Source organism: Barbatula barbatula (assembly GCF_947034865.1).
Source record: "Barbatula barbatula genome assembly, chromosome: 11".
Taxonomy (NCBI): Eukaryota; Metazoa; Chordata; class Actinopteri; order Cypriniformes; family Nemacheilidae; genus Barbatula; species Barbatula barbatula.
This window is the reverse complement of record NC_136774.1, coordinates 11,081,634-11,099,199: the sequence shown is the minus strand read 5'-3', so window position 1 is coordinate 11,099,199 and position 17,566 is coordinate 11,081,634. Positions and strand designations below refer to the sequence as shown.

Here is a 17,566-nt window from a genome sequence, read left to right as displayed (position 1 = left end):
TTTAGCATTAACTCACTCACTACCCTGCCTCCCTTAGTCACATACTCACTCACTACTCTATTCATCTACTTAAATTGCTGATTGAGCAACATGGAATTGAGCTTTACTCTTTGTTTATCGATACAGTATGCCAAAAAAAATGTCCATGTATTCTTGATACTGAAATCCAAAAGTCATCCTTCGCCTTAGAGAATTGACCCCTCAGGACCTTTCAGAGGACAATTTGTTTATCATCACTGTGCACCCGCAAAAATACAGGTACTGTCACTTCCCCACGGAATAAGTCTCTGTGACATTGTATTCAGTAACATGAATGTATGTAGGACTCTGACAATGGCAGGCTGCTGCACCTGGTAAAGACACAAGTTTGTATTCATGTATGCAACTGCTTAAACTTTTACCGCAATAGAGTGATTTCACTCCGCTGCAATGTTGAAATCAAAAACGAGGCAGAGGTGGGAAGAAAACCGGAAGGACAGATAGACTGCAATGGTTTTGACTACCATCGGGTGTCTGTGACATGAAAAAAACAAATAATGCGTTTAAAAACAACATAAGAATGGCTGTGTGTGTGCAGATGAAACCCGCAAATGGCAGTTTAAACAATCACTAATATGTGATGCTATGGCTTAAGTGGTCAAGAAAAACAGCTCGTGTTTACATAACTACTGGTTGGTTGTCCAAACCATTGCAGTCTATCAGTCCTACCGGTTTTCTTCCCACCTCTGCCTCGCTTGAAATCAATCTATAATCATTTACCATCAATGTCCTGTTCAACCACCACTTTTCTGCTGGGTGTCAATTTGGTGGTGGTGGATTTTGGCACCCTAAAGACAGGCTCAAGGGTTTCCTTGAGGAGTTGGGACGCTTCTGTCCAGTGTGCAAATCTCTGTCCATGCCTTTGGAAAATATGTAAATATATATGAACTGTATTTTTGTGACAAGGTCTTACTTTCCCAACAGTGGCACCTATTTGCTTCTAATTCTTCTGTACCACCTTTTAAAGTCAGTCAAATTGTAACCAATATGCAAACCACAATCTTCTTTTAAAATGTTTACTTCAAAAACATAAAATAAAAACTGTTACATAGACATGGTACGCACGGTCAAAAAACGTCTCTAACTTCAAACTGAAAACTAAAAAACATCCAATAGCTTGCGTCATGACGTAGTGCGGTCTGGCTGGAAGCTCAAAATAATTAAATATAATCAGATCTAAACATTACTAAATATGCATTTTAAACCCAATAATGTTGCTTAAGAATTTTCATGAAATATTTTCTTATTCCGAATGAACTAATCCCTATATGGCTCTTACAGTGACTTTACAGATGTAATTTTATTATCTTGGTTGTATAGAGTCTATCATACAATGGAACCTCCTCCTAAAACACACACATGCACGAACAGTTTGATGGCATGTTTACTTGTGTGAAAAATCCAGCTAACCTCTATGAAAATTTATGGACACGATGTGCAGGTGATGGATATTTAAGCCATGTCCAGCGTGGTCAAAATTGAAGAGAGGCCAGTCAAAGTAAATTGAAGTTTATTGATCAGAAGATTTCAAAAATACAGCGCTGGGTTGTCTCAGACAACAGAGAACCAACCCAGGGAAACAGTTTCACAACATATTCACAACTATTTTCGACGTTGGGTGCTGCCTGGTATTCGTCCAATCGGCTCTCACGCCTTTGTTCTCAGAGTTTCAGCAAAACATCACACGACAACCCCCACACCCCAATTCTGCCCAACAACAACATATTTAAAAAAGTCAGGCAATGAACTATGTGTGTGTGTGTGTTTGTCTACATTCTTTCTCCTCTCCTCTCATGGCATGGCATTTATTTCTTCTCTACATAAACATACCCTGAGGCTTTCACTGACTTCTGTTACTTGCTCTATCTTTGCACACTCAGCTTCACCTCGACACTCACACACACACACACACACACACACACAAACACACACACACACACACACACACACACACACACACACACACACACACACACACACACACACACACACACACACACACACACACACACACACACACACACACACACACACACACACACACACACACACACACACACACACACACACACACACACACACACACACACACACACACACACACACACACACACACACACACACACACACACACACACACACACACACACACACACACACACACACACACACACACACACACACACACACACACACACACACACACACACACACACACACACACACACACACACAAACACACACACACACACACTTCTCGAAAAGACATTTAATATCAGCCCTTAGCTTTTGGTTAACTCAACTCATACACTGGTTATGTTTTTAACATAACATTCAAAGTTAATGGTTATTGTTAGCAAGCAATGGAATAGTAAAGCACAATAAAAAGTAATAATACATGTGAAACACATTAATAAAAAACCCTCAAGGTGCATGCTGTGAAATACAAATAACACTGTAAGAGTTTGCTTTTATTATCGAACAGCTCTGACAAGTTAAACATTCTTACCATCAACATTCAGATATTTCCCCAAGGCCTAGTCCTGGCATAAGCGAAGCCTTGTCTGTGAAACCGGGCCATAATAATACGCAGTAAATGGTGTCGTTCAGCTTCATCTTCAATCTTTAGGAAAGCATTTCTGATCTGAAATTAAAGACAGAATGGTTACATCCTTGCCATGTTAAACATTATGTGTTAACATAAGTGTTCTCTTACTTCCTGTTTACTAAGATACCTCCATCAAGTCGATTTCAGTTGTATCCTTCGCTGCCTTCAATATCCCACAATTCTATGCGTGTGTTCATGAGCGGTTTGTGATTGTTTGAGAAGGTTAAAAAAAAAAGCGGCTGGAGCCCAGTTTTAGTGTAAATACATTTATGTTTCTCTTTTTACAACTTTGGATTGAATTTCTAGCAAGAAATTAGTATTTTACTTTAGTTATTAGTTATCACAAAGGCGCCCTTTGTCTCGTCTTGTCAGGTTTTCCTAGTCCTCGTCATTACCACGTGTGTTGCTTGGAAAATATAGCATCAGAGATCAAATTTTAAATAAAGAGGGCTTGTTAATATAGTTCTTTATCAAATTTATTTTGAAAGTGTTGTTTAGAGTGGTAAAATCAAGAAAGTTTAAACCTTTTCCCAAAGGTGTTCAAAAGGGCCGATTTTCCAAGGTAATGAGTCTTATTTTTAAGTTAATGAGCATTTTATAAATCTTTTAAAGTATTAAATTAACAACATTCAAAGCAAGAGCAGCATAACTCAATCTTGACAGACTACTAAATCTTTTTGCTAATAAGATTCTGCACTCTAACAAGAGATCTCTCTGGAGTTTTTTATTTGTATTTAGAGGATTAAAATTTAGTCGACATCTTTCTATTTAATTTTTTTGTTACAATGATACCTAAATATGAAACCTGATCTTGTATTTTAATATAAAAAAATTCTGAAGAATGACACTAAGTCATTAATAGTCATCAATACACATTTTGAGAGGTTTGGGGATAGGCCTGATGCTTTGGAGAAATGCTGAACATACAGGAGTCTAGAGCTACTGGTATTTGGGTTACATCTTGCTAAAAAAGTGTGGTATCGTCAGCCAGCTGACTTATCAGTATCTGTCTCCCATCCACATGGAGACCAATGAGATTTTAGGTTACCGAAAATTATTCTCCACCATATCTATTAAGATTACATCCATGAAATTAGATATTTAAAACTTACATTTCAGTCAGGTAAATAGTTTAGCTCAAAGTAAAATGCGTATAACAATCATCATTAAATATACATATTTGACAGTTTCTGATTAGCAGTATAGTGATTACAAAATTTGTATGTATTCGTCCAGCAAATGCATCAATGATATTATACACTTTTTCTAACGCAACTTCATCAAACTTCAGAGCTGTAGCATAGATCGAAAGCACAGTTAATGGGACCAAGTAGATGGAAGCTTTGTGGACAGAAAACCCATCATAAGTGAATATATGGTTGTTTATTGAAACTCTACATGGTAAACATAACGATCGCTTAACAAAGACAATACATACATGAAACATAAAACACAAACGTGCTAGGGAGCACAGAGAGAGAGAGAGAGCATGGGTGAGTGAGAGATAGAGAGAGAGAGAGCGACTGCTGCAATAGAAACTCTTTTATTTTAAAAAAAGAGGCACAACCTGAACACAGCTATTCTATAAATAGAAACAGATACTTGCAAGCTTTTGTCCTGGATGTATATCCAAGCTGCGATTTCAGAGTAAGCTTGATATTTAACATTTATTAGAGGGCATGGCCACCTGAGTTCGAATCGACCAATCATAGTTGAGCATTGAAGAGGTTCCTTGTCCACTCAACAGCTAATTTGCATCCGAGCAACTTTACAAAATACCAGTCCAAGGAGGAATTGTACAGACAAACATTTAGATATCAAATATGCCGGGTTTGAATTGCATCAAGTCATGATTCATTCGGACATACGAATACAAACAAAGCCTGAAATAAACTTGCATATTTAACAGTTACAGATTCTCATGTTTGAAAAAAAACGTCCTGAAACCTATACGAACACGGGGGGAGTGTATAGAGCACAGAAATACTACGTCATACGTCCAACTCGTTTCTTGACAAGTTGACCATGTCAAGCATGAGAAGACAACACATTTAACATTGTAAATAAGTCAGAATGCAAGACACACTGTTGCACGGCCGCTTTAAGTTCCAGGTGAAACAAAAAAAAGAGACATCTCACATCTCCTTTGCTTGCTTTGAAGCTTAGGAGTCCTAAATATCCCATGAAGAAACAAGAGGTTATCAACACTTTCGGTGGGGAGAACCAACCAAAATACAGGCCTTCCCGGAGCCATGTTTGGCTCTGGTCTTTTGATGATGGTATCAAGAAACCAGGACAAAAGGGAGTGGGGCGTTTATGGCTTTTCTTTTAATGATCCAGGCACTACATATATAAGAAGCAAATATAGGGATATTGGACATCCTTGTCTGATACCACGCTACAAGTAAAACCTTGAAGAAGTACCATATTTTAATATTTGACTCGGCTGAGTCAAAGGCTTTATAAATATCCAGGAAAAGAATATCACTATTATGTGTTTCACTAATTCATTAAAGTCAAGTAAATCTAAAACTAATCTGATGTTGTCCATTATATGTCTACCCTTTATAAAACCTGTTTGAGTTTCATCTACCACACTATCCAGACAACCTTTAAATCTCTTTGCACATATCAAAGCAAAAATGTTATAATCATTTATGAGAAGTGTGATTGGACGCCAATTGTCCAAACTTTCTTAGGTTTAGGGAGTAAAGTGATGATACCTTGTGTTAAAGTTGGGATTTGTAGAATCTCTCTATAAATCTATAGATTACACAGTTTCACTGATGACCTCAAATGTACCCTAAATCCAGGATAGAGAGGTTGAGTGAATGTGGTATTGATGCGGTGGATGAGGGTCATTGTGTCACAGACGCTGTAGAAGGACAGAAATCCTGCTCTCTCATCCACATACACTCCTATTCTATCAGATCTGAGTTTTACAGGGAGATTAGTCTTAATCTTATTGTGTATGAATGAGTAACTGTAGTCACAGCAGTACAAACTCCAGGACTGATCATTATATCCAAACAAACACTCACGACCCGCTCCCTTCCTCCTGATGCTCTTATATGACACTGAAATATACACACCATTATCACCAGTCCACTCGATCTCCCAGTAACAGCGTCCACATACACTCTCGCTACACAACACCTGATACCACCCATCAAATCTGTCTGGATGATCAGGATACTGCTGGAGTATGTCAGTGAATGTGATCTTTTTGTTTTTCTCAGACAGACTGAGATTATTATGCACTGTTTTTAGATCCAGAGTCAACTCATGAGAATCTGATGAAGAAAAAACACATTACAGAATGATGAATTAAAACATGAAAATAAACATCTGATCAATGTCTCGTATCTGAACACTTCATGTATGAGTGTCCCGAAAAAGCTGCATTTGATTAAATATATTTAGAAAATATTAAACTATAGACGTCAGGAGTCACAGATGTTTTGCTTTCTCATGACTGAATGTATGTTCATGAAGTGTGTCATTATTAATGATTTATGATCATGTTTTCTTTCATTCTTCAGAGAGATGCTCTTCTAGAGGAGGTGTGTGTGTGTATGTGTGTGTGTTTGTTTTATTGTGTGTTATTTACATTGTAGGAAGTCGTCTCTGATCCTGGGGTCAGTGATGGTGTGTGTTACTGTGGAAATCAGCAGATAGAAACTGTGTCAATCTCATGATGTCATTCCAATGTGATGTCAGATGTCTAGTGTTTTACCTGAGATATTTCTCATGTGCTGTGTGCAGAAATCCTGCAGTTTGTCTCTCAGCTGACGGACAGACTCTCTCACAGCATCAAAAGAAAAGGGGAAAGTCCCACTGATGTCGTCTGGAGATTCAGGAGGTGCAGAGAGAGACTGAAAACTCTACACCATCAAATAAACACAATAAATACCATCATGACTTCACATGAAAACAAGCAATATTGACACAATTATATGATGTTGTTTAGACTGTAATGTTGATGAATGAAAGAGACTTCACTGATGTGTGTTACCTGTAGGAAAGTGATGTGATCATCTGTGTATAAAATCTTGTCCAGCTCAGCGTCTCTCCTCCTCAGATCATCAATCTCCTGCTCCAGTCGCTCCAAGAGTCCTTCAGCTCGACTCACAGCAGCCATCTCCTGATCTCTGATCAGCTGTGTGACCTCAGAGCGTCTTCTCTCAATGAATGACATCACTTCAGTAAACATCATCTCACAGTCCTCCACGGCTGTCTGTGCACATTGCTGTAACACACACGCACGCACATTACAGTTACACACACACTTTGCACTTTGTACACTTTATACACACACTTTTGGCTTTCACTAGTGTAAAATAGACATATATGCTTGTTTTCTTATCAAGAAAATGTAAAACAAAATAAACAAGAGAACTATATATCACAGACTGTCAATATGCGTTTTGTTTTGTCTGTTTTCTGTTTGCATTATACCGTTTCGCGCAGGTTTAAATGCAGTTTTTACGCAAAACCTATATACAGGATATTATATAAATGCATTATGTATATTTAATGATAAATATAAGCTTGAAATTGTGACTAAATAAAAACTTAACAAATTACGTCATTATTTACTTAATTTAAATAAACCAATATTCGTATATTCGTTTTTTATGAGCTCAAATATTAGATTATTAAATTATTGAAAAATGCTCATCCCTAATTACAGTTACACGCACGCACGCACAGACACACATGCACACACACCTCGCACCTTATGGCACTTCACAGCGTCTCTCAGCTCCTGAACATCTTTCTCTCTTTGATGGATCTTCTGCTGAACTTTCTTCTGTGTTTTTCCCAACTGACTCTGAGAAATCAAACACATCTGTGGTAAAGCCACCGGGCCAAAGGAGGTGGTAGGAAGGCTGAGGCAAAACACTTCCCAAAATAAGTTTTATTAAGGCATACGAAGAGGTATGGGGTGACAAATCAATAATTATAATGTGAATAAAAAATCAAAAAGGAACAAAGTAACTGCACATCCAGGCTTCTAGGTACACTTGTTCAAACTGACTATGAACAAAACGTTGTAGCAGCAAAACAGACACTAGGTTTAACACACTGGCCCCCTTCTCTCTCTCTCTCTCTCTCTCTCTCTCTCTCTCTCTCTCTCTCTCTAAGAGAGACTGATTTAAATAGACCAGGTTAAGCACTAGAACAGCGACACCTGTGCCTCAATCTCAGGGATTTAAGAGGACAGAAGGACCCCATTAATGCTCTTGTTTCCCTCTTTGGCGTTGCAGTAGGGAGCATCACAGAGCATTTGTCCCAGTGAAATACAAAATGTAAATTCTTACTTTCTCATGAATTATTGCAGCGTTTATAGTAAATAGCTTAGCAATTTGGGCAACTTTTAAATTCATGTACCCTCATAATCTTCAATTAAAATCTGAGTGACGATCCATCTCAAATGACGTATGTTAGACTGCTTAGGCAGAGCATCCGTTAACTCCTCCACTTCAACTGCCAGTCAGCTGCTTGCACCAGCGGTACGCAGTAATTCAATTGTATTTTATTTATATAGCGCTTTTCACATTTTCATTGTGAATAAAACTAGTTGAATAATGAAAGAGGATAGCTATACAGTTTGATGAAACATGGTATTGCAAGTTTTTCTCTATGAAATGTACACTGTTGTCAGTGGATTGGCAGAAGCTATAAATCGAATCGAAGTATATTTAATTTAGGTGTATTATTATTTAAATAATGTAATCAGGACTGGGAGCCTAAAATGACAATATACCCGAACAATTTTGCAAGTAAGGCCTCAGTAAGGAAATGATTCACTCAATGTGATGTCTTGTTCTTGCCTCTTCATGGAACCGAGATCACAATAGTGACGGAAAGAAACATTCTCACCTGTTTCTCTGTTCTCGCTGCAGCGGTTGATACAATGTCATGATTTCTGTGTTCATCCACCATACACAACATACAGATACATCTCTGATCAGTGCGACAGTAGATCTCCATCATTTTATCATGTCGAGAGCAGATCATCTCCTGCAGTCGTCCAGTAACCTCCATCAAGTTGTGTCTTTTACCTCTGAAGAGAGTCTCGTGTTGCTCGAGATGAGTTCGACAGTAAGAGTTGAGACACATCAGACAGGATTTGATGGCTTTATGTTTTTTTCCAGTACAGACGTCACACTCCACATCAGCTGAAGCGTAACAGACATCAGAAAGTTTTGTCTTCTTCAGTTTCTCCACCATTTCAGCGAACACCACATTCTTCCCTAGAACAGGCCGAGGGCTGAAGGTCTGTCTGCACTGAGGGCAGCTGTAGATTCCCTTCTGATCGTCCTGATCCCAGCATTCTGTGATGCATCTCATACAGTAAGTGTGTCCACAGGGAACAGTCACTGGATCCTTCAGTAGATCCAGACACACTGAACACACGAACTGATCCTGATCCACGGAAATACTGGCCATTTCATCTCATTAACACAAACGACAGCTCAAGAACACTTTTACTTTCACTTTCCTGAATCGAGTTTCCTGGTTGTGTGTTTGAGAGAAGTGTGCAAAACAGGCGTGTCTGTGAATCTAATAAAAGATTTCACTGTGTGTTATACAGTATGGTGGCAATAAAACACCGCCGATGGCCAAAGCACTGATCCAATGAACTCCAAGACACACATTTATTGTTGGATCGATATGAATTAGCCTTTAAAAACAATAACAACAATAAGATTACTATTGTACTGTATGCATAGGCCTAAACTTATCTAAGGAAGTCTACTTTTATTTAATAAACGTTTTTCAGAAGGACTGGATACATGCTTCAAATGCTTTAAAATAAGGCTTGGAAGTACAGATACTACTGGTTAAATATAATTAGCACATAAAAAAAACACACAGAAGAGATTTTCTAAGGTTTTTTTAATACCACAATAGGATGTATATTAGAGCAATGTGTTTATCTATGTGAGATACATCAACCAATAGGCAGAATACAGACAAAAGAATAATTAGCAGCAGTTTACAGTCAATAAGTATTGTTCTATGGGCCTGATATTGCGGCGTCACAAAATCACAAAGTAGCCTATTCCTTTTATTTGTTTACATTTATCTAAAGCATATAGCCCTACAAGACAAAAATTGAAATACATGAACATAAAAAGCTCTAAATGTGCAGTATGCAACCTGTCTCCTTGAGTTGTTGAGTTTGTCGTTAAATTACCCTTCTATATAGATATCAGTTGTTGTAGAAAATATAAAAAATCCTATAGATAGCTGGTATTAGCTATTGGAGAAAAATAAAATAACAATCATAACATCAATAGTGTAAACTTTGAGTGTAAACACAGTGTATTATGCAATTAAATATCACAATATACGTTTCTTTTACACAAACGGATACACCATAGACTGCACTTGAGCAGTCTGCGTTTTGACGTCCCATCAAGTTGAATTGTGGGATTTAGAGCAGCTTGAAGTGTTCAGATGAAGTAGACACGCCCCCTCTGTCAAAATCGAGGGAATGAGAGTCTGTCTATATAAACTTGCCTCGTTCACTTCACGAAGTGCTTAGGGAAGTTCGCAAGGGTCTGTCTAAAAGTGAAGTGGAACGCACCCAGGATCGCGTTACTACTTCCCCTTCACTTTTTTACAGACCCTCGCGAACTTCTCTAAGCACAGTTTATACTATTGATGTTGCGATTGTGTCATTTCATTTCTCTCCAATACCTTATACAGCTATCTATAGGATTTTTTTATATTTTCTTCAACAACCGATATGTATATAGAATGGTGCATGAAACATAATTATAAGCGAATAGCGGTTTATTTAATAATTCAGCTTCAAAGTGAAAACCAAGTGATCAAGTGCCTAGTGCGTTCCATTTAAACCCTATCCACGATTCCGCCAGTAGTGGGCACTCGTGCAACGTAAGCAATGAAGCACATCCGAGTCAACAAGACTGAGGGAAGGGCACAAACATGTATACTGGAACGCGCCCTCATTCAGGCAAAACAGTACGTAGATGACCCATTTAACCCTCATTAAGTGAATACTTACTGAATTAGAGTACCTGCTCATTGAGTATGCCATTTCGGATTCAGCCAATGAGAAACATTCGTCCATTCTGCACGAACTTCCGCTCCAACACTGAAGGCAAGAGATGATTGGCTAGTTGACATGCGTCATAGCAGACCCGTAGCTGTGGTTGGCTAGCGCCGTTGCATAGAGCTCTCGGCGAGAGAGGCTGTGCTGTAGTCAGAAATGAAGAGTTAGCTGAAATATGTGCCGTTCATCAGCAATGACCACCAGCCTGCCTTCATGTACAGTCCGGTGAATCCTTGCGGGCTCTTGGACTTGCTATGAAGGTAAAGTCATTTTCCATCACATTGTTTGAAACTTGTTTATCTAATGGCTGTTACATCATGCTAGTATGCGCTGTCTTCAACAGTCTCTCCAGCTTAGCATGTAATGCATGTGCACGTGATTGTGTGTTGTCTGCATGTTGATGTCATTATTTTCTTAATATTTGTGTCAGTCCACATTTAGCAGATGGTGCTATTCATGTCCGAACTGTCAAATTGTTCGATGTGGTAATCAACGATGTTTGTTTGTCTTGAAGAGATGAGACCCAGCAACAGGACGGATCCTTCACTGTGCTTTGGGCAACACAATGGCTATTGGGACTTGATTATACTGTTGGCGTCCTATGGTTAAACACTATGGTTACTCTGTTGGGTGTGAGCTGTTTATTTGCAGTCATAAGTCATTTAAAGCGCAGTAATCCCTCGTTATAGTTTAGTCCTATTCCTGTGTGCTTCTAATGAGATTGATCCCAGTCAATGGGAGCTATTTCAGGGGAGGATGTTTTCTGAATTACCCAGAAAACGTGGGGAAATAAACACGGTGTCCCGCAGCAGTGATATCACCAGCCATGAATATTTTGTCTCGAAGGATTTTGTTAAAATTGAAGTCAAATGTGTTTATTTGTATGATCAAGAAGTCCTATTTGAAAGACCGCTTACCGAAAATGAAAATTCTGTTATCATTTACTCACCCACCAAATTTGTATACATTTGTTTTTGTAGTACACAAAGGAAGATATTTTGAAGAATGCGTCGAGCCAAGCAGTTCTGGGGCACCACGTAATAATACTATTTTCGCTGCTATGATAGTCGATAGTGACCCAGAAAAGTTTGGTTGCATTCTTCCAAATATCTTTCGTTGTGTTCAGCAAAACAGCGATGTACAGGTTCCGAAAATCTTGAGTGAGTTAACAATAGCAGAACTTTCCTTTTCGGGTGAACCAAACTGTGTCATTTTGAAAGCGACACTTTTGTGAATAGTTTACTCACCAAATGTATCTTGCAGGCGGGGGCTTCGTCTATGTGGGCATCATGTTGTGGTCTGCTGAATGAGGTGATGGGGACCGGGGCAGTGAGAGGGCAGCAGCCAGGTTTCGGAGCAGGTGCAGGGCCATTTCGTTTTGCTCCAACTGCGGGATTCTCCACATACCCCCCAACTAACTCGAGCAGCACAAGTCTGCTCTGTCAGGCCTGTGGGCAAGCCTTCTCTGTTTTTAGAAGGAGGGTATGTAGACTTGCATGTTTGCCACATTCTGGTTTTAAAGCGATAATTCACCAAAAAGGAAAATTCTGTCATTATTTACTCACCCTGAGGTTGTTCCAAACCTGTACAAATGTATTTGTTCTGCTTAACACAAAGGAAGATATTTGGAAGAATGTCAATATCAAAATAGATCTCATCCCCTATTTACTGCCATAGTGGGGAAAATAAATACTATGGGAGTCAATAGGGGATGAGATTTGTACCAAATATCGTCCTTTGTGTTAAGCAGAACAAAGACATTTATACAGGTTTGGAACAACCTCAGTGTGAGTAAATAATGTAAATTTTTGGATCAACTATCCCTTTATGTTGAAATTCTTTTGTATACAGCGTTAAGTTTAAAGACTCTGTAAAATGATTTGAAATGAAACAATTATGTTTCTCCTGGTATTAAGATAAGAGTATGTTTTCATTTTAGAGACAACCATTTGTATACACCCTTGTGGACAAGATGTGTCATTGGATAATAGGTCTGTTTTTAAAGACAATCTTCCATGAGTAATTTAAAGATTTAAAGTCCCAGTGAACAAAAAAATTACAATGCCTATTTTTTTCATGAAATATTGCAGTATTTATTGTAAAATCGCATAATCTTCAGTTAAAGTCTGAAAATGCACTTCCGTCATGTAATGACTATCCATTTTAAATTACGTATGTTAGACAGCTTGGGCGGAGCATCCCGTAACTCCCCCCATCAACTGTCAGTCAAGCGCCAGTTCCATTTAAAAATGCAACGGCTGTTTTTATAGATCAAAATTCCATTTCACTCGGAAAGCGTCAAAATATGAAAGTAAAAACGATCAGGAGGACTTTACAAACACCTTCGGAAGTTTGACCTCTTTGTCTTCTATGCACAAACAAGTTTGAGATTAATTTTGATTTTTCCACCTTCCTTTTATCAATCATGTAATTTCGTAAAAGGTTCATGAACTCTGTATCATCTTGTATCCTAGCACATCTGTTGTGACTGTACGAAGAGTTTCTGCTCGCTGTGCTCCGTACTTCAGGAAAACTTACGCAGGTGTACAACGTGTCATCTGCTGAAAGGCACCGCATTTCTACGCCCTGGGCTCATGCGGCTGCGTGTTAAAGACTTGCGGCAGTACCTTACACTACGCAACATTAACACTGATACCTGCAGGTAAATATTGAAAAGCCATTATAATTTTATTATTCAATAAATGAATAATACAAAAAAAAATTTAAAATCATGTTTAAACACTTTCGACCTAGGGAGAAGGAGGACCTTGTGGACTTGGTGCTTTGTCACCAAGGTGCAGAGAGCGAGGATGATCCAGTCACGCCCTCCCTGCAGTCACGCCCCCTTTATAGCCCACCCCCCTCCATTGAAGAGCCCACTTCCCCTCTCTCAGTACATTCCCCAACTCACGGAGAACCAATCAGCAGGAGTAACAGTTCAGAGTCCACCAATCAGGTGTGTTCAAATGGCTGTCAATTGTAAACGTGTAGAAAAGTATACTAAAATATATTTTTTACAGTAAGTGTGTTGAAACATAAGTGCTTGAATTGTGTCGGAATACACCCCCTATATCGAGTGCACTATATCGAGTGTCCACCATTTTGTGGTGTTATAAGCAGCTCATTTACTGCATTCGTTCACTTTTTTTTCCACAACCTAGTATACAGTACATAAAGCTACTTACACTTAAAGTGATAGTTAACGCTAAAATGAAAATTCTATCATCGTTTATTCACCCTCTTGTCATGTCAAACCTTTCTTCTGAAGAACACAAAAGATGTTATTTTTTTTTTGAAGAAAGTTGGTTACCCAACCGCAATGGCACCCATTAACTTCTATTCACTTTAAGTACATGATGGCCAGTTAATGGCATTATTCAAAATATCTTCTTTTGTGTTCTGTGGAGTGCAGAAGAAATAAAGTCATACAGGTTTGAAGTGACAAGAGAGCGAGTAAATGATGACAGATGGTGTTACTTTTGGGTGATCACATAAGGCCGTCAGAGTAATTTGATTATAGAAACATGTTTTTTGTATGTGGTAGGATATTGAAGATTCAACTTCAGTGTCACTCCTCAACCTTGACCAGACAGAACACACACCAGAGGTGAGTTAAGTTACTCACTGCAAACTGACAATGCTAACAAATGGTCAGGCAAATGTGATTCCTTCTTTCTATTACTGGCTGGTTGAACGAAATTACATAAATTATATTTTAGCTGCTCTTTAAAAATAGATTTATTTCATTTGTGTAATATGATTTATGTAACAGAATATCAAATCAGGTGTCCCTAGCATTATTTGAATCCAGATGGTGCATGAATAATTTTTAGATTTAAAATCTATTTAAAAATGTTCCTTAATTGTAAAAATGTTGGTGATGCCTTGGAGCCACTGTATGAAGCACAACTCGAATGTGTCTGTGCATGCCTTGTCGTAAGGTGAGTCCTCAGACACGGCGACGGGCCCGGGCCTCTCTGTCAGACCTGTCCTGTCTCGATGATGTGGAGCAGTTGACCATACGGCAGCTAAAGGAGATCCTGGTCAGGAACTTCGTGAGCTTCTCTGGCTGCTGTGAAAAGTGGGAACTGGTGGAGCGCGTCAGGAGGCTTTACCGGGAAAACGAGGAGAATCGCAAATCTAGTGAGTGCCAGCGAGATCCACATAGAAAGCATCGCACATTTGTTATGTTGTAAAGCGAGATTACGATCATTTTTTCTTTTCTTCTGCAGTGGATAATGTGAGCAATCCCATCACTGCAGGTACGAAAAGACGTAATGTCTGACTTTTCATTGTAAGTGTTTCAATATATGATGTACAGTATTACATGGAGTATCATCCTGGGCATGAGTAGATGTCATATTACTATATCAAATGCTGTTTTTAAAGTTAGGTTGTGCTTTGCTCCTCCCACTTAAGTGGTAGCTTATCCCCCTCCAATCTGCAATGGAGGAATTGGAGGTAAGGCTTGCGGTTGGTAGAAATGTTAGCTGGTCACACCCACCGCTGCACTGCAATTTGTGATGTCATTGCACGGCAACCTCCCTTCCTGCATGGCCACTGCCATTACCAGATAGCATGAACTTGAAAGAAATGCGTGGGAAAAAGTATGGTGGTGGTTTAGCTAGCCAGGGCAATTTATGTTTAATTTATCAATTTGTAATAAAACTCTCTAAAGGGGTCTTTGCTGTTATGTTTTTCCCACATTCTCCCATTTCATCCCTTACCTTCATAAAGTTGTACCGTTTTGTATATTTATGAGGCTTCTTACGAACTGCAAAATACAAGATTGAGCCATATTCCAGTTTACTTGTGTGACCATCTGTTATGTTGCTTTTTATCAGATCATGAATTGATGCAACACGGACACATTGTTAATTTCAAAGGCATTTCTGAAGTTCAAGTCTCGTCTCATCTCATCTTTTTTCCCCACTGCAGATGTTTGCAAGGCCCAGTTATCCAGCGATGACAACCTGTGTCGTATCTGTATGGATGCCGTCATTGACTGTGTTTTGCTGGAGTGCGGTCACATGGTCACCTGCACCAAATGTGGAAAACGCATGAGCGAATGTCCTATATGCAGACAGTACGTCATTAGGGCCGTGCACGTTTTCAAATCCTAATACTGCTGCCAGAAACTCTTTATTCCCAAAAAACTGCGGTTGCATTACACGTTGCATTACAGACTCTGGGTGAACGAGCCCATCAAGTGCCCCCCGTCAGGATCAATGAACAGGTTCTCTACTTAATCTTTCATTAGATTTCGGGAAGCCTTGAGGAACGCACACTTTAAACAGTGGCTTTATCATGCACAAATGCTAGAATGAAAACATTCCACAAACTCTTCAGAGAAGGACTGTAATATTATGCAATTGTTCAGCGACACCTCACAGCCTTGACTTGACGTCCCACAGCTTTGAAGACTTTATGCTCACCCATCGCACGGGAGCACTGGGAGGAACGCAAGAATGAACAAAAAATATCAAGCATTACTCAAGTGTGTACATTCATTATACATGGACAATGCACCATATCTCAGGACGGAAGGATCTGAATGTTCTCATAGATCATTAATGATACTTTTGTTGCAACATCTGTGAATGTGCTTTTGTTTTCTTGTTACGATGTAGCTTAAACCTATTTTTTTTTTAGCTGTGACTGTCATTTTTCCCCCTTAACAAAATTCTAGAAAACGCATTCCATAAGTCCACAGCAGATCATTCTTCTCCCGTATAATTCTGCAATCTATTTATATTGTCAAAAGCCTAAAGCCATTGGCTGGTTTCTCGGTCTCTGCTGCTCTGTGGGCCCTTTGTGCCAGTGACAACAGTTAGTCAGGCGACTTTGAGAGCTTTTACTCTACGTGACTTGAAAACCAGCCTATTAATCTGTTCCTGAGTCAATTGTGAGAAATATCAGAAGTCTATTGTTGGGCCCAAAAGCAGCCCCCTCACCAGATCCCAAGAAAATGTATGAAAGCGTGGTTAAATAGTTTTGTGTCAGTGATGGAGGCATGTCACATTTCTTGAGATCTGTCGCGTGCACTCATTTTTCAATGTGGATTGAAGCCTAATGAAAGTAGAAGTTGAACGATATTCAAATCATATATACATAGTTATATTCTACTTTAAAATTACAATGAACAAGTTATATGCATTTTATATGTGAATAGAAGATTAACTATCATCTAACAATCATGCACTTGTGTGGGGTGTGTTTTAGGTGCCAAATAAGGTGTTTCTATGTTTTCCAGTGTGCTGTAGTTCCCCATTAGTGTTACTGTATGAATGTGTGTTGATTTGGATTTATTATTTGTCCTTGTGTGCATTCAACTTGAAGTGAAACATGAATTGAAGTATTTGTAATTCACATAAATTTACACATTGTATAATCATGTTAAAAATATTTTTTTGTGTTTTGCTGCATTGTGGTATACTCCAGAGCACTGACATACAGTTGCACTTATACGCCACAGAGATACCAGCCTCTTTTCTGTGTGGCATTCATACCATACATGAGGGTGTGGTTCACATTTTATTGTACGTTTCGATTTATATTCTTGTTTAATATTCCACGTCTGACATATTGTACTTTTGCGGATGCCTATTCAGATGCATTTATTTTTCTTGCAAATTTCCTTATTATTGTTTCTTTTGGTTATTTTGATATAGAATGAACAAATACGATAAAGCATTGTGTTCTTACCCTTGTGGTACTTAAATAAAAAGGCAGAGAAATACAAATATTGTGTACTATTTACCTTAACATGAAATTGCTCGTTTCTGTGATGTGTATATTTAAAGGGGAGGTCTGATGAAATTTAACTT

At 38.7% G+C, this 17,566-nt stretch overlaps 2 protein-coding genes across 5 annotated transcripts; one reads left to right on the top strand and one right to left on the bottom strand.

Annotated features, from left to right (window-relative positions):
* Window positions 1-4,010: 4,010 nt before the first annotated feature.
* LOC306900016 (tripartite motif-containing protein 16-like) lies at window positions 4,011-9,213 on the bottom strand. 2 transcript variants are annotated; one of them, XM_079466672.1, is made up of 6 exons: window positions 8,534-9,213; window positions 7,386-7,481; window positions 6,663-6,896; window positions 6,384-6,531; window positions 6,258-6,305; window positions 4,011-5,940 (listed from the first exon to the last, which is right to left on the bottom strand). In XM_079466672.1, the coding sequence occupies exons 1-6, from the start codon at window positions 9,101-9,103 to the stop codon at window positions 5,411-5,413; spliced, it is 1,626 nt and encodes a 541-aa protein (XP_079322798.1). In that variant the 5' UTR covers window positions 9,104-9,213; the 3' UTR covers window positions 4,011-5,410. The 2 variants fall into 2 exon arrangements, with proteins under 2 accessions (XP_079322798.1, XP_079322799.1); XM_079466673.1 differs by lacking the exon at window positions 7,386-7,481 and having other exon boundaries at window positions 4,019-5,940; window positions 8,534-9,147.
* A 1,551-nt stretch (window positions 9,214-10,764) lies between these two features.
* rnf34a (ring finger protein 34a) lies at window positions 10,765-17,512 on the top strand. Of its 3 annotated transcripts, XM_079467653.1 has the most exons (9): window positions 10,822-10,999; window positions 12,003-12,221; window positions 13,214-13,401; window positions 13,494-13,695; window positions 14,284-14,346; window positions 14,681-14,882; window positions 14,972-15,001; window positions 15,159-15,200; window positions 15,678-17,473. In XM_079467653.1, the coding sequence occupies exons 1-9, from the start codon at window positions 10,994-10,996 to the stop codon at window positions 15,860-15,862; spliced, it is 1,137 nt and encodes a 378-aa protein (XP_079323779.1). In that variant the 5' UTR covers window positions 10,822-10,993; the 3' UTR covers window positions 15,863-17,473. The 3 variants fall into 3 exon arrangements, with proteins under 3 accessions (XP_079323780.1, XP_079323779.1, XP_079323781.1); XM_079467654.1 differs by lacking the exon at window positions 15,159-15,200 and having other exon boundaries at window positions 10,765-10,999; window positions 15,678-17,512; XM_079467655.1 differs by lacking the exons at window positions 14,972-15,001; window positions 15,159-15,200 and having other exon boundaries at window positions 10,836-10,999.
* Window positions 17,513-17,566: the final 54 nt, after the last annotated feature.

Bases quoted from the DNA above. Each gene is read 5' to 3' on its own strand.
- LOC306900016 (XM_079466672.1), bottom strand. From the start codon at position 9,103: ATGGCCAGTATTTCCGTGGATCAGGATCAGTTCGTGTGTTCAGTGTGT. The intron at 6,532-6,662 runs GTAACACACATC...TTGATGGTGTAG, and splicing joins ATCACATCACTTTCCTACAG to AGTTTTCAGTCTCTCTCTGC. The intron at 5,941-6,257 runs GTAAATAACACA...TTTCTTCATCAG, and splicing joins CAGAGACGACTTCCTACAAT to ATTCTCATGAGTTGACTCTG.
- rnf34a (XM_079467653.1), top strand. The intron at 13,402-13,493 runs GTAAATATTGAA...CTTTCGACCTAG, and splicing joins ATTAACACTGATACCTGCAG to GGAGAAGGAGGACCTTGTGG. The intron at 13,696-14,283 runs GTGTGTTCAAAT...TGTATGTGGTAG, and splicing joins GTTCAGAGTCCACCAATCAG to GATATTGAAGATTCAACTTC.